Source organism: Drosophila virilis, chromosome 5 (genome assembly GCF_030788295.1).
Source record: "Drosophila virilis strain 15010-1051.87 chromosome 5, Dvir_AGI_RSII-ME, whole genome shotgun sequence".
NCBI classification, from domain to species: domain Eukaryota; kingdom Metazoa; phylum Arthropoda; class Insecta; order Diptera; family Drosophilidae; genus Drosophila; species Drosophila virilis.
The window spans coordinates 27,228,441-27,244,433 of NC_091547.1; the positions used below are offsets into that span (position 1 = coordinate 27,228,441).

Below are 15,993 nucleotides of genomic sequence, written 5' to 3' on the forward strand. Positions count from 1 at the left end.
GTCTACATCGTTTGCATGGATTAAAGAAGTAGCCATGGAGTACGTTGGTAGTTCATGCGCTCGCAACTGGATTAGTCAATTGCAGAATAATGCGCAAGTGTACAATTTAAACGCATCACATTTGCGTTTACTGTTAATAGCAAAGCTTATGGGCAATGCGCTGCGCTGGCTACATGCAAATGCGAAACGTACTTTAAAACCAGCTGGCCAGCTATTTGAACAACTCATTATATCATTCCGACAGCTAGGAAATACGCTGTCACAATTGTAGTGAGACAGGACACCTAGCCAAAGAATTCCGTATGCCAAAAAGGGAGCCTGGATCATGTTATGCGTGCGGGGCATTTGGTCATTTTGTTGGCCAGTGCCGGAGAGGAAAACTGCAGCCGTAAATAAGTATTTTAAATACGTTAAAATTTTTATACACAGATCTACAATACCGTTAATTTCAGCATGCCGCATAGACTCGGGTATCCAAATAGCATTTATTAAAATTAAATGTTGTCCACAACATAAATATTAATGAAGGGATTATGAAAATTATGGAGACTGTTAAAGAAGTTGAAATTTAAATAAATAATGGGAAGGAATAAGCAGTTACAAATGACACAGTTAGTAAAACAATAGTTTTCCAAAAACGGAATGAAAATATTAGCAACGAAATGTTAGGAAATATATAAATGATGAAATTAATGAAAAAGATAACGATGATGAATATGGTGACGAAAAATTAAAGGAAAGGAACGAAAATCGGATAAAGATTGCTTATACAAAGAAAGTTTTGATAAAGAGATGTTTCATATCAATTTTACTGAAAATATCATAGCTGAATACAACTATGGCAAGACAGTAAACTACGAGACAAAATGCAAGTTTTTAAAATTAATTGAATGTAGTTATATAAACGCAACAAGATTAGATGTACCTGATACAAAATGTTAAATTAAACTTAGCATAGAAATTTTAAAACCTTTTAGCTGTTAGTTGCATATACAGAAAAGGAAAAGCTGCGAGAACTGTTGGATGAATATTTAAAAAAAAAGGGAGTAATACGACATAGTACCTACGAATGTCCATCGCCAATAGTGCTAGTCAAGAAAAAGTCGGGGGACATGAGACTGTGCATAGACAATAGGAAGGTACTGAATAAAGACAATTATCCTCTTTAGTAAACAAAAGCGGTTTTTCAAAACTAAACTTAAAGAATGGATATTTCCAACTTTTTGTAGACAAAGAATCAATTAAGTACACATCATTCGGCCAAAGACAATATAAACACTAAGTTGAGTAACGCCATACAACAAAATGCTACTATGCAGCTTGATTTTTTGAAAATTGAGAATGAAAACGAAATCTGTAGCATTGCGCTCTCACAGCCGAGAGCGAAAAAGCTCAAAATAGAATGTGCTCTCAGCTTCGGCTCTATGAGGGCCGTGAAAGCAAATATGTTTGTATGCGTGTTGTTATCCATTGCTCTGGCAAAGTCTCTGGCTGGCAAAGAAACAATTTTCTTAGTTTTTTAGCGCAGATCAAGACCTATCCCCTATCCCAAGCGCAATAATCTAAATTGAATTAATAAAATATCTAACTAAATATTGAATCAAAAGTCATATTTATTTATTCAAATATATATGTTATTGAATTTTTTAGCACTCTTTTATTTCTTAATTGGAGAATAAAAATAATATAAATTCAATTTGAAGAACTTATGTAAATATTTGCATCGACTTAGAAATACATATATTCTACGGACCAACCTCAGTACACAAAATGCATTCATCTATGAACACAAATTTGGGATAGGTCATGGTCTGCGCTAGAAAACTAACAAAATTAATTTCTTGCTGGCTGAAGCCAGAGCGGTGAATAACAACACATACATACATACTTTAAAGTTCTTATGCATGTGTAATTCACGCAATACGATCTATTAAGAAAAGATAAGCAGTTTGAGTTCAAAGAAAAAAAAATTAAGTTGTTTCTTGACACAAAAAAAACAAATTAATGGAATCCCCCATTTTAGCACTTTATAATTATAAAAATGAAATAGAATTACATTGTAATGCCAGTCCTTTAGGATTTGGTGCGTAGGTAGGAATAAAATGGTGGACATAATTGGCATAAATTATTGGATTTCAAAAAAAATAAGACGAATGCGCGATGCATATTGAAATTTGTTTAAAAAATATAGCGTATGCACCGAAAACTGGAAAGGGAGAGGGGTTACTGCTTTTTATTTCAAAAGGAAACAAACTTTTTGACATAATACATATAGATCATTATGGGCCAGTACATTCTGGTAGACGTAAAAAATTTCTTTTCGTGGAAGTCGATGGATTCACAAACTAATGCAAAAGAAGTCATTGCCTCATTAAAAGACTATTTTCGATCGTGCAAAGAGCATAATAAGTGCCGAGTTTGGTCAATATATGTTTAAAAAACAAAATGTTTTTTCATACAAAAACTTAATTTTCGACCGATCGTTCCTATGGCAGCTATATGATATAGTGGTCCGATCCAGCTGGTTTTCACATATGTGCTGCGTGCAACAGAAAGAGGGAGTTCTGCAAAGTTTTATTAAGATAGCTTTAAAACTGAGGGACTAGTTCGCATAGAAACAGACAGACGGACATGGCTATATCGACTCGGCTGTTGATGCTGAATAAGAATATATATACTTTATGGGGTCGGAGTTGTCTCCTTCTATTCGTTACACATTTCACGACAAAATTATATTACCCTCTGCAAGGGTATAAAAATGGGGCAGTAGCCATTCGCAGTTGCATATAATTTTGGTTTTTTCTTAACCGATCTTTATGATTATTTGATCCGGTATATCTTATTGTACCATAGAATATTTGTGTATACTGAAAAAGTCAATTGCATTTGTATTGTGGCTTAAATTGGTTGGCAATTAATCTTGATCAGGAGATACGACTGTCAGGCCGAGTTGTAGTAGGATAATGACGTCACATTATCAATAGCATGTATTATCAGATGTACAAACGGTCATTCTGGCAGCAGGTCCCATGTAGATAACAGGGAATGTTAAGCATTAGTGCTAACCAAACAACATATAGACTGGGCATCAGTGGATGAAAGCTGGCACAAAAAATATAGGTGGCATCTAGTCCAAAATCGTGAGTAATGGAGTAATATATACAAATTACGAAGTTGTGCGGTCCCACGTAGCGACTGCGATGTCTGCTCCTGGTCCACCGGTGATACTTGTTATAGTTATTATGTTGCGGAGGTGACTTAACCCCCTTTCGCTAGTCTTGGACTAGGCGGTAATAATAAAAAATAATGATTACGACTTTATTTCCGTATCAATGTTTATTAGCGTCTTATATGTTTGCGCGTTTCACAGAACTCAAAAATACAAGAAAGGTATATAGGTAAACCTAAAGGCAGAAATCCAAAGCTACAAAAATTCATAATATACAAGGTCGGCAAGCCGCTCATCATAAGCGCTAACGTAGCCACTTGCGATATAATCAAGTGTCACGCTGCTGCTGCCGACAAAACAGTCGGGGCGCTGAACTTCTGTGTCAGCGGAATGCGTTTGGAGCGAATGGATAAAACAGTGTTTTGGTATTCTTATGTATTGTATTTACGTGTAACTCTTATGCGTTAACTAACTATATCATATGGCTGCAATAGGAACGATCGGTGGAAAATTAAGTTTTTGTATGAAAAAACGTTTTGTTTATGAATATATCTTGACAAAACTCGGCATTTATTATTTTTACTATGCTCCTCATATATATGCAAAATCCTGTTAAGATCGGACCACTATATCATATAGCTGCCATACGAACGATCGGTCCAAGATTGAGTTGTTGTATGAAAAAATATTTAGTTTTTCAAGATATCTTGACCAAACTCAGCATTTATTAGTTTTACTATACCCTTTCATATGTAGGCAAAATCATATAAAGATCGGACCACTATATCAGTAAGCTGCCATAGGAACGATCGGTCGAAAATTAAGTTGTTGTATTTTAATTAAGCACGGCATTTAAAGGATTCATTTTTGTATAATCTTATTTATCTCGGACTACTACTAATATTATATATCTGCCATAGGAACGATCGGTCGAAAACTAGGTTTTTGATTAAAAACCTTTTTTTTATCAAGATATCTTGACCAAACTGGGCATTTATTAGTTTTACTATACTTCTCATATATATGCAAAATCATATTAAGATCGGACCACTATATGATATAGCTGGCATAGGTGCGATCGATCGAAAATTAAGTTGTATGAATGCCTCAAGTAGTCCCTCTGTTCCCATACCAATACTTTTCCGTCTATTATCGAAATATATGTGGAATACGAATAGTCGATGATCAGACTCTGTACTAAACCTAGCATTAGCAAGATTGCAGATTGAATCCTATAAAAAAAAAACCAATTAAGGTTTGCTCGGTTAATAATATGAACTTAGCTGCGAGCTCTTATTCTAACGGAATGAGGGCGAAAATTTTTGTATGAGAATCTAAAGAAGTGTGTAAGGACCAGAGGCTATAAAAACCTTTCGGTTAAGGAAGCAAGTGTATTGGCTTGTTATATTGTTGGCTATAAAGTTTAAATTTGCAGTTGAAAAAGAAGGTAGCTAGTGGGGAAAATCGTTTTATCCACTACCGATAACGTATGTGGACCTGATTATAAAAAATTAAATTTGATTGTAAAAGAACACGTTAAAAAACAAAGAAAACAAATTACGGTGTCAACGGAGGCTGTCCTTATGAACAATTCTTCCCCCAATGAGTACCGTTCTCCCCAGATCTGCCTCGACTTTCTTTTCAATATAGAGGGGCGATAGCTTGTTTCCCAATCTGCGGTTCGTCTTTTTCCAGAACCTTTTCGCTCACTTAGAAAACCCTTCTTTTGACTGGCTGCATTACATCTTTCAAGTGCAGCTTGCTGTGCCTTTTCGAGTTTTTCTAGCGTGGCATATGCCATGTAAATTATTAATTAATGTATGTCCTGCGATGTAACACAATGTTATCTTGGGTAAGTTGCGTTGATCCCACGCTGCATGGTCGGCAAGCCGACTCAGTATTCCATACAGCGCAGCGCTTCACTTCGAATATGAAGTGTCAGCATACCACTGTTGTTCGTTCTTGGCGCAGAGCGCTGAACTCAAATTTGGCGCATCAGCATTATTCATGAAAAGCTACTGAGTTTAACTTAGTTGTTAACTTGTATGATATCCACCGGTTTTTGGTTCGTGACCGAGGGGATTGACCTGTTATACTCCACTGCCGCCATAATAATTAGTTCAACCGTATCGCTGGCTTTCTTATCCATTTTTAGGCTTCGAGCTATGTCCGTCAAGGTGATATGAAATCTTTCTACCTGACCATTGGAAGCGCGATGTAACGCTGGCGAGTTAACGATGTCTATGTCGTGGTTAGTTTACAGAAGTGACACTATTATTCCAGAATTGAATGCTGCTTCGATATTGTAGAATACCATTTTTGTTTTAGGGAACAGATTGATCAGCTGAATAATGGGCACTTGGACGACAGCCAATTTAGAGAATTTGTCTACACAAGTAAGGAAAAACTTCTAATTGGTGGAAAAAATGTCCACATGCAACATTTCGCCAGCATATCAAGATATTGGTGAGACTCCAAGTTTTTGTTTTTATGGAGTTTGCAATTTGTGACAACTTCACTTGCCAAATTAGTCATTTTGGGAAAATAGTAGTCACGAAGGACTTGCTTAACATTTTCCTATGCGTCCCTGTGCGCTCGGTTATGTTCTGTCGTAACGATTTCCATTTGATCGTTTTTGTTATTAATATCTGACACATAGTTCTTGCAATGCCACAACTAAGTGGCTGGGAAGTTTGACACGAGTTCGTGTTGAAAGCTAGCGAGCGTTGGAAGATCTCAGTGAATTGCGTTGGCTGGGATGATGAGTAGATTTAATATCTCGAACAGTGAAGTTTTGTCCACGAAGCTAATGATGTGGCGAATTTTTTTGCAGAAGGTTATCAATTTCCTTTGTAGTGGGAAACGTGCCTTTTCTAAGACAATTTGTTTTTTTTTTAAAACAATTTAATGGCTTCTCAATTGCCTCTATCGTGTAGGCTAACAAGGTCTCCCTGTGCATGGTTGCAGCGTCCGATAAGGGCCCGCCTTGCATTGCGTTCACGTTTTGTCTGGATAGGGCATCGGGCACAAAATTTTCCTTACCCGGCTTGTAGAACACCTTGGCATTGTGTTCGTCAATGAATGCTTTCCATCTTTTGATTTTTGCATTTGTATTTCTGTCAGAGACAGCGAAAGTAAGGGGGCTGATGGTCGGTGAATATATTATTTGCCTTGTCATATATAGATAATTTTGTAACCTCCCTAAAGCCCATACTATGGCCAGCAACTCTCAAGTTAGCGTAATGAGATTCGCTATCTTTGAGTGTTCTGGAAATCATAGTTATTGGCCCACCATATTAAGACAAAACGGCATCGATGTCGTCCATAGAAGCGTCAGTGGTCAAATCAAAGGATTTTTAAAGTCCGGGTACATGAAGATTACATCTTCTGATGCCAAAATACTCCTCAACGTTTCGAAAGCATTGCGTTGAGTTTCATGGAACTCAACTGAGATTTTTTTTGGATATGTGTTTACTCACGGAGCCGTTTTCTCCTTTAAGAATGTTGGTCAGTGGGCAAGCTATTGCTGCAAAATCTTTGATAAAGCCTCTGTTCGCAGCAGAACGCCCTCTGAATAATATTATATCTGACTTTCAATATATCTTTACTTCTCAAATCACGATATTGAAGTCACATACTATTATTTTTAAACCACCATAAAATCCCATTGTTCATCACTAATGTATCGATAGTTATTGTTAATGTTCGAGAAGTAAATCACGCATTATAAGCAGTTTAAAGGCTCCTTTGATTTTTATTAAAATTTTTAAAACATAAAAGGGGCCGAAGTGGGGTGCAAACTAGCATCTCCTCAAAACATTGGTGACCCCGGCGTGAATTTCTTTCTTGCTTCTCGTCTTGCCGCAAATCTTACTTTCGTTGTTCATCGCTCTTTTGCTGCTGCAGCATAGGCACTAAACTCAAGTACAGATATATGTACATATGTATGTACATACATATGTATTTCGCACACCGGCTCGACTGCGCGCTTCTCTCTAACGATCTTATCGCGTTATTTAGCAGATCGGCTATTATAACCAATCTGTTTGGTGCATATCAGTGCCAAGCCCAACCGTTTGCATAGAAAAGAAGCCGTCGAGCAGATACCTACATACTTACATACATACATATGAATGTGAATGCAAGTGCCGCTACAATTGCTCTCGATACATACACATACACAAGCCGCTGCACACATAAAACGGTATGATGATGAGTGGATTTAATATCTCGAACAGTGAAGTTTTGTCCACGAAGCTAATGATGTGGCGAATTTTTTTGCAGAAGGTTATCAATTTCCTTTGTAGTGGGAAACGTGCCTTTTCTAAGGCAATTTGTTTTTTTTTTAAAACAATTTAATGGCTTCTCAATTGCCTCTATCGTGTAGGCTAACAAGGTCTCCCTGTGCATGGTTGCAGCGTCCGATAAGGGCCCGCCTGGCATTGCGTTCACGTTTTGTCTGGATAGGGCATCGGCCACAAAATTTTCCTTACCCGGCTTGTAGAACACCTTGGCATTGTGTTCGTCAATGAATGCTTTCCATCTTTTGATTTTTGTATTTGTATTTCTGTCAGAGACAGCGAAAGTAAGGGGCTGATGGTCGGTGCATATATTATTTGCCTTGTCATATAAAGATAATTTTGTAACCTCCCTAAAGCCCATACTAAGGCCAGCAACTCTCAAGTTAGCGTAATGAGATTCGCTATCTTTGAGTGTTCTGGAAATCATAGATATTGGCCCACCATATTAAGACAAAACGGCATCGATGTCGTCCATAGAAGCGTCAGTGGTCAAATCAAAGGATTTTTAAAGTCCGGGTACATGAAGATTACATCTTCTGATGCCAAAATGCTCCTTAAGGTTTCGAAAGCATTGCGTTGAGTTTCATGGAACTCAACTGAGATTTTTTTTGGATATGTGTTTACTCACGGAGCCGTTTTCTCCTTTAAGAATGTTGGTCAGTGGGCAAGCTATTGCTGCAAAATCTTTGATAAAGCCTCTGTTCGCAGCAGAACGCCCTCTGAATAATATTATATCTGACTTTCAATATATCTTTACTTCTCAAATCACGATATTGAAGTCACATACTATTATTTTTAAACCACCATAAAATCCCATTGTTCATCACTAATGTATCGATAGTTATTGTTAATGTTCGAGAAGTAAATCACGCATTATAAGCAGTTTAAAGGCTCCTTTGATTTTTATTAAAATTTTTAAAACATAAAAGGGGCCGAAGTGGGGTGCAAACTAGCATCTCCTCAAAACATTGGTGACCCCGGCGTGAATTTCTTTCTTGCTTCTCGTCTTGCCGCAAATCTTACTTTCGTTGTTCATCGCTCTTTTGCTGCTGCAGCATAGGCACTAAACTCAAGTACAGATATATGTACATATGTATGTACATACATATGTATTTCGCACAATGGCTTGACTGCGCGCTTCTCTCTAACGATCTTATCGCGTTATTTAGCAGATCGGCTATTATAACCAATCTGTTTGGTGCATATCAGTGCCAGGCCCAACCGTTTGCTTAGAAAAGAAGCCGTCGAGCAGATACCTACATACTTACATACATACATATGAATGTGAATGCAAGTGCCGCTACAATTGCTCTCGATACATACACATACACAAGCCGCTGCACACATAAAACGGTATGATGATGAGTGGATTTAATATCTCGAACAGTGAAGTTTTGTCCACGAAGCTAATGATGTGGCGAATTTTTTTGCAGAAGGTTATCAATTTCCTTTGTAGTGGGAAACGTGCCTTTTCTAAGACAATTTGTTTTTTTTTTTTAAACAATTTAATGGCTTCTCAATTGCCTCTATCGTGTAGGCTAACAAGGTCTCCCTGTGCATGGTTGCAGCGTCCGATAAGGGCCCGCCTGGCATTGCGTTCACGTTTTGTCTGGATAGGGCATCGGCCACAAAATTTTCCTTACCCGGCTTGTAGAACACCTTGGCATTGTGTTCGTCAATGAATGCTTTCCATCTTTTGATTTTTGTATTTGTATTTCTGTCAGAGACAGCGAAAGTAAGGGGCTGATGGTCGGTGCATATATTATTTGCCTTGTCATATATAGATAATTTTGTAACCTCCCTAAAGCCCATACTAAGGCCAGCAACTCTCAAGTTAGCGTAATGAGATTCGCTATCTTTGAGTGTTCTGGAAATCATAGTTATTGGCCCACCATATTAAGACAAAACGGCATCGATGTCGTCCATAGAAGCGTCAGTGGTCAAATCAAAGGATTTTTAAAGTCCGGGTACATGAAGATTACATCTTCTGATGCCAAAATACTCCTTAAGGTTTCGAAAGCATTGCGTTGAGTTTCATGGAACTCAACTGAGATTTTGTTTGGATATGTGTTTACTCACGGAGCCGTTTTCTCCTTTGAGAATGTTGGTCAGTGGGCAAGCTATTGCTGCAAAATCTTTGATAAAGCCTCTGTTCGAAGCAGAACGCCCTCTGAATAATATTATATCTGACTTTCAATATATCTTTACTTCTCAAATCACGATATTGAAGTCACATACTATTATTTTTAAACCACCATAAAAACCCATTGTTCATCACTAATGTATCGATAGTTATTGTTAATGTTTGAGAAGTAAATCACGCATTATTAGCAGTCTAAAGGCTCCTTTGATTTTTATTAAAATTTTTAAAACATGAAAGGGGCCGAAGTGGGTGCAAACTAGCATCTCCTCAAAACATTGGTGACCCCGGCGTGAATTTCTTTCTTGCTTCTCGTCTTGCCGCAAATCTTACTTTCGTTGTTCATCGCTCTTTTGCTGCTGCAGCATAGGCACTAAACTCAAGTACAGATATATGTACATATGTATGTACATACATATGTATTTCGCACACCGGCTCGACTGCGCGCTTCTCTCTAACGATCTTATCGCGTTATTTAGCAGATCGGCTATTATAACCAATCTGTTTGGTGCATATCAGTGCCAAGCCCAACCGTTTGCTTAGAAAAGAAGCCGTCGAGCAGATACCTACATACTTACATACATACATATGAATGTGAATGCAAGTGCCGCTACAATTGATCTCGATACATACACATACACAAGCCGCTGCACACATAAAACGGTACTCGCATTCTCGCACTGCGCACTCTGTGACATTCGCAGTGGTCAAGGGCATAGCCCTTCTCCATAAGTGAATTTTGGTGACAGGCCGGAGTACAGTGAGCATTCAACAAAACGTACCAACCAAACATTACCTCGCCAACGACAGAATGGAAAATTCGACAATTGAAAAAGACTTTTACAAAGCCAAATGCGTTCTGTTCAACGCCACCTATTAGCAATGACCGATATCTTCAGCGTTGGTGAGATGATCAGCTTTGACGAGACCGATCTGATGGTGCGTATAGAATCTGCGGAGAGCATGAAGGCCGAGTTTGATATCAGCCAGTCAAGGCTAGAAAAATTAGATTTGCTCGCTCAGACTTCGAGAAGGTTTACTGGAAGATCATATCCCATCTCGCTCGTCAAGTGGATGTAGTCACTAAGGGACGTATGACTGACGCCAATTCAACAACTATCCCACGGTTTGCTGAAAGTACGCACACATTTGGTCACTTGTTCAACCGTAAGTCTCGCCTACCGGAATTGCAGCTGCTCAGGTTAAGCGGCTTCTACGAGGATTGGCCGGATTTTTACGCCATGTACAAGACTGTCATTGGCAGCAATGAGGACCTAAGTAAGATTGAGAAATTACAACATTTACGTGCGTGCTTGGACGGTGCTGCTCTCAACACAATCAAATCGTTAGAGCCTGTCGACGTGAATTACGCCAAGGCGTTGGAGTTACTCATAAAGCGTTTTGATAATAAGTTGCTACATTTTCAGAGCCACGTGCGGGCTATATTCGGGCTGCCAGGTGTTGAAAAGGGATCAGCAGAGGCGTTGCGTGAGTTGAGTGACAAAATTAACTCGCATCTTCGGGCGCATAGCACCATGTCAACAACTAAGGAGCTGGCTGACGGATTACTCATACACACAATATCGCACAAGCTCGATCAACACACCCAGGAAAAGTGGCAGGAGGCGCTTGCATCGGATAAGCTACCCAGGTGGACGGATATGTTGGCGTTCTTAGAGAAGAGATGCCGCATGATGGAAAACTTGAAAGGCGCTACAGCACCTACGCCTAGCCACCAGGTTACCAGAAATGTTCAAAAATTGAAGCGTAACACATTCATTGCATCCTCATCTAACAATTACCAGCAAAATTGTAATTTTTGTGACTCAAAAGAGAATTTTCTTGTTAAATGCCCGTTGTTTATGAATCTGTCCCCAAGTTTGCGCCACAAGGGGGCCAAGCGATTGCATATTTGCCTAAACTGATTGCGCAAAGGAAATGGCTTGCAGCAATGTCGCTCAGGTCACTGCAGGCATTGCCAACAAAAACATCATTCGTTGCTGAACATAAGCCTCATCACAACTCAATCATCTGCACTGTGTACACCAAGCTTGCAGGCTGCAACTACGATCCAGCCTCACGCATCGTCTTTAAGTAATCCACCGTCTTCAACTCTCGTCAGAGCTGCTCTTGAATTCGCACCTGAAGCCACGAATGCCCAGCCTGTAGACTATATAGTGCTTCCAACCGTCATCTTATATGCCAAGAGCCACTCAGGTGTATTCATACCCTGCCGCGCATTACTGGATTCTGGATCTCAACTCAACTTTATCACTGCTCGTCTAGTAAAGCAGCTCCAACTCAAAACTCATCATGCTGCCGTATCAATATCTGGTATAGGCGAATCAACCCTATCTTCTAATATGTCCACTAACATATCGGCGCAGTCACGTGACAGGAGCTTCAGCACATCATTTTCAGCAGTCGTTACTCGCAGTATAACGGATTATCAGCCCCACTTTGGGTTAGACATCTCTGGGTGGAATATCCCCAAAAAAATCTCGCTCGCAAAATCAATGTTTTTCAAATCTGAAAGAATAGATTTATTACTTGGTGCCGGACTATTTTTCGATCTCATTTGCATCTGCCAAATTTGAATGGCGGATAACCTACCAACGCTCCAAAAGACCACGCTCGAATGGATTGCGTATGGAGGACTCTCTCGCGTACACAACAAACACACATCCTTTTCAGCCCTTTACAAGGAACCTAATCCATGGGAGGATCCACTGTCGGATATTGTAAAACGATTCTGGGAAGTCGATAATTGCTGCGGTACAACCCCAGCGCTCTCTGATAAAGACGCTCTATGTGAGCAGCTATTTCTCCAAGGCTACACGCGACTAAGGTCAGGGAAATATTCAGTTAGGCTTCCAGCAAAGCTCAGCTTCGGCACGCTAGGAGACTCATATCAACGTGGTCTACGACGTTTCAAGTCGCTCGAAAACAAATTGGACAAAAATCACCAGCTGAAGGAGAGCTACTCTGCATTCATGTGCGAATACATCGACTTGGGCCACATGTCTTTGGCTTCCAAGCAGCATCTTGTCCCACAATTTTATTTACTCCACCACTGCGTAGAAAAGCCAGATAGCTCAACCACCAAATTGCGCATCGTTTTTGATGGATCAGCCAAATCCACATCAGGCGCATCTCTGAATGATCTTTTGCATACAGGCCCAGCAATTCAACCCAAATTATTCAACATTCTAATTCACTTTCGTTTTTTAAAGGTTGCCTTGTGCGGTGACGTCTGTAAGATGTACCGCTGTGTCCGAATAACGCATCCAGATCAATTTCTGAAGTTCATCTTATGGCGTGATCACCAAAATGAAAGCATAAGGACGTACACCCTGGATACAGTAACGTATGGAACCAAACCCGCTGCGTTTCCAGCAATTCGAGCGATGCAGCAGCTGGCCCACAACGAAGAGCCTACCTTTCCATTAGCTGCAAAGATAGTTTATCGCGACTTCTACGTAGACGATTTAATTTCTGGAGGGGACTCTATAGAAGAAGCCATTCAGATCCGACAACAAGTAAAACTGCTACTGGCTAAAGGTCACTTTCCAATCAGAAAGTGGTGCTCAATCGAGCCTGATGCATTAAAAAGTGAATCCGATTGTGAGAAGCCAATGGAGTTCAGGGATGGCACCAACATTGCAAAGGCGCTTGGTTTAGCTTGGAGCCATAGCTCTGATAGCCTGCTTTTCAACTTTGCGGAGATCGTACCCGAAGGATCACTCACAAATCGGACCATATTATCAATGATTTTACGATCCGCTCGGATTGATCGCGCCCATCGTTACCATGTGAAAGGTATTTCTCCAAGCACTGTGGAAGGAAAGGGTCAATTGGGACGAATGCCTGTCGCAGTCGCTGCACTTCGAATGGATCAAACTCATATCGCAACTCTCATTTGTCAGCAGCTTGAAATTCTCCCGTTTTGTATTGATGCCACTGGCTACGTATGAACTGCATGGATTTTGCGACGCCAGCACAGCCGCTTATGGTGCTTGCGTATTTGCCAGATCCGAAATGCAAGGGGTATTATCACATTTGCTATGCTCTAAATCAAGGGTCGCCCCATTAAAGACGCTGACAATCCCAAAGCTTGAGCTGGCAGCTGCACTTTTATTATCAGAGCTCATAGGAAACATTGCCAAGTGCGTTCAGTTCGAATGCAGATATCATTGCTGGACCGACTCAACAGTAGCGGTTGCATGGATTCGTGATTCACCTTCAAAGTTGAACGTCTTTGTATCCAATAGGGTATCACAAATACAGGAGCGGACCAAGGGCATGACCTGGCATCATGTACCCTCTCAGCTGAACCCTGCGGACATTTTATCACGTGAATGCACACCTTTGGAACTTTTGGACTCACAGCTATGGCATAATGGACCCCTATTCATACAGGCCGCTAGCTCGACTTAGCCTCAAAACGTCGCCTATCCCCTTAAGCTTCCAAAGCGACGCCAGAAAGTGCTGGTACTATCAACGAAGACGGACCTATCGGAATGTTGTATATTCAACAACACATTTGCCAAGTTACAGCGCACTTTCGCATACGGGTATCGATTTATAGTGCTAAAAAGATCTGATTCGACTAGATCAAAAGGTCCATTCACTCCAGATGATATCAAGTGCGGAACGCATTTACTTATAAAAAACATTCAACTTCGCACTTCGCCGAAGAGTACAAAACACTCAGCTTACAAAGGCCGCTTCCAACAAGAAGCAAACTTCGTTGAGTGGGCCCATTGCTGGACGCTGAGGGACTCTTGCGCATCGGCGGGCGCCTTCAGAACTCAAGCTTGGAATATGAAGCAAAGCATCCGTTATTGTTGCCTAAACGCCACCCAGTCACCGCAGCTATGATCCCTTATTATCATTTTGAATTTCTTCATGCTGGTCCGCAATTCCTTTTAGCAACATTCGGCCAGCGATACTGGCCCATCGGAGGTCTCATGACTGTCTCAAATATCATCAACAGGTGCGTGCGCTGCTTTCGAATGCGACCTAAACTTCTGGGGCAAGTCATGGCCCCGCTACCAGCTGAGCGTGTGCAGCCAAGTCCGACGTTTCACGTAAATGGCATCATCTTTTGCGGTCCTTTCTACGTCAAATCAGAGGTCAGCAATCGCTCACCAACGAAATGCTACATCTCAATTTTTATATGCTTTGCAACGAAAGCAACGCATTTAGAGTTGGTAGAGGACCTGTCCACGTCATCGTTTATCGCTGCCCTGAAGAGATTCATCAGCCTTCGAGGGAAACCGCATACAATATGGACAGACAACGCAACAAATTTCGTGGGTGCTCGAAATGAGCTGAAGGAACTGCGCGACCTGTTTATAAGCGATCCCCAGCGCAATGAGATTGTTCGCAACTGCCTAGCTCTGGGAATCATATTTTGGAGGATTGTGGGAGACCGCTGTCAAGTCAGCAACATATCATTTTTACCGCGTCGTTGGAAATTCTCTTCTCTCCATCCACGAATTCCGAACTTTCATCTGTCAAATATTCGCAATGCTTAACCCAAGACCGCTTTGCTATATTACAGAAAACTCGAATGACTTGGAGATACTCACGCCTGGGCACTTCATCTGGGGCAAAGCGAATGCCACTATCGACGAACCAGACATAACTCACCTAAGCTTAGATCGCTCAGCCATTGGCAGCGAATATGTCACATGCAGCAATCATATTGGAAGAAATGAAGTACATCGTATTTGTCGCTGCTCCAAGAGCGCGGGAAATGGCGATGTCCAAGCAAAATCTTCAGGCCGGCAACATCGTGCTTCTCAAGGAGGACAATGCACCACCACTCAGGTGGCCGCTTGGTCGAGTCGACATCGTCATCACGGATGACGACGGCATTGTGAGAGTAGCAGTCATTCGTACACAAAATGGTCTGGTCAAGAGAGCCATTGCCAAAATCGACGTTCGTGATTTTTTTGGACATGTGTTTACTCACGGAGCCGTTTTCTCCTTTGAGAATGTTGGTCAGTGGGCAAGCTGTTGCTGCAAAATCTTTGATAAAGCCTCTGTTCGCAGCAGAAAGCCCTCTGAATAATATTATATCTGAATTACAATATATCCTTGCTTCTCAAATCACGATATTGAAGTCACATACTATTATTTTTAAGCCACCATAAAATACCATTGTAAATTGCTCATCACTAATCTATAGATAGTTATTGTTGAAAGTTCGAGAAGTAAATCACGCATTACAAGCAATCTAAAGGCTCATTTTTATTAAAATTTATAAAACATAAAAGGGACCGAAGTGGGATGCAAACTAGCATCTCCTCAAAACAGCCTCTATAATAGTTGGCTAGGCCAAAAAGTGATCGCAGGCTGATCAAGTTTTTTGGCTC

At 40.5% G+C, this 15,993-nt stretch overlaps 2 protein-coding genes across 3 annotated transcripts; both read left to right on the plus strand.

Annotated features, from left to right (window-relative positions):
- Nucleotides 1-6,606: 6,606 nt before the first annotated feature.
- Nucleotides 6,607-15,853, plus strand: LOC116650307 (uncharacterized). 2 transcript variants are annotated; one of them, XM_070209995.1, is made up of 2 exons: nt 6,607-10,888; nt 11,038-15,853. In XM_070209995.1, exons 1-2 carry the CDS (start codon nt 10,705-10,707, stop codon nt 11,073-11,075), a joined length of 222 nt encoding a protein of 73 aa, XP_070066096.1. In that variant the 5' UTR covers nt 6,607-10,704; the 3' UTR covers nt 11,076-15,853. The 2 variants fall into 2 exon arrangements, with proteins under 2 accessions (XP_070066096.1, XP_070066095.1); XM_070209994.1 differs by having other exon boundaries at nt 6,613-10,888.
- LOC138911356 (uncharacterized) lies at nt 14,653-15,260 on the plus strand. The gene is made up of 2 exons (XM_070209929.1): nt 14,653-15,036; nt 15,177-15,260. Exons 1-2 carry the CDS (start codon nt 14,653-14,655, stop codon nt 15,258-15,260), a joined length of 468 nt encoding a protein of 155 aa, XP_070066030.1.
- Nucleotides 15,854-15,993: the final 140 nt, after the last annotated feature.

Excerpts from the sequence above, each read along its gene's own strand:
- LOC116650307 (XM_070209994.1), top strand. The coding sequence starts at position 12,208 with ATGGCGGATAACCTACCAACGCTCCAAAAGACCACGCTCGAATGGATT.
- LOC138911356 (XM_070209929.1), top strand. The coding sequence starts at position 14,653 with ATGGCCCCGCTACCAGCTGAGCGTGTGCAGCCAAGTCCGACGTTTCAC. Across the intron at positions 15,037-15,176 it reads GAATCATATTTTGGAGGATT|AAAACTCGAATGACTTGGAG; the intron begins GTGGGAGACCGC and ends GCTATATTACAG.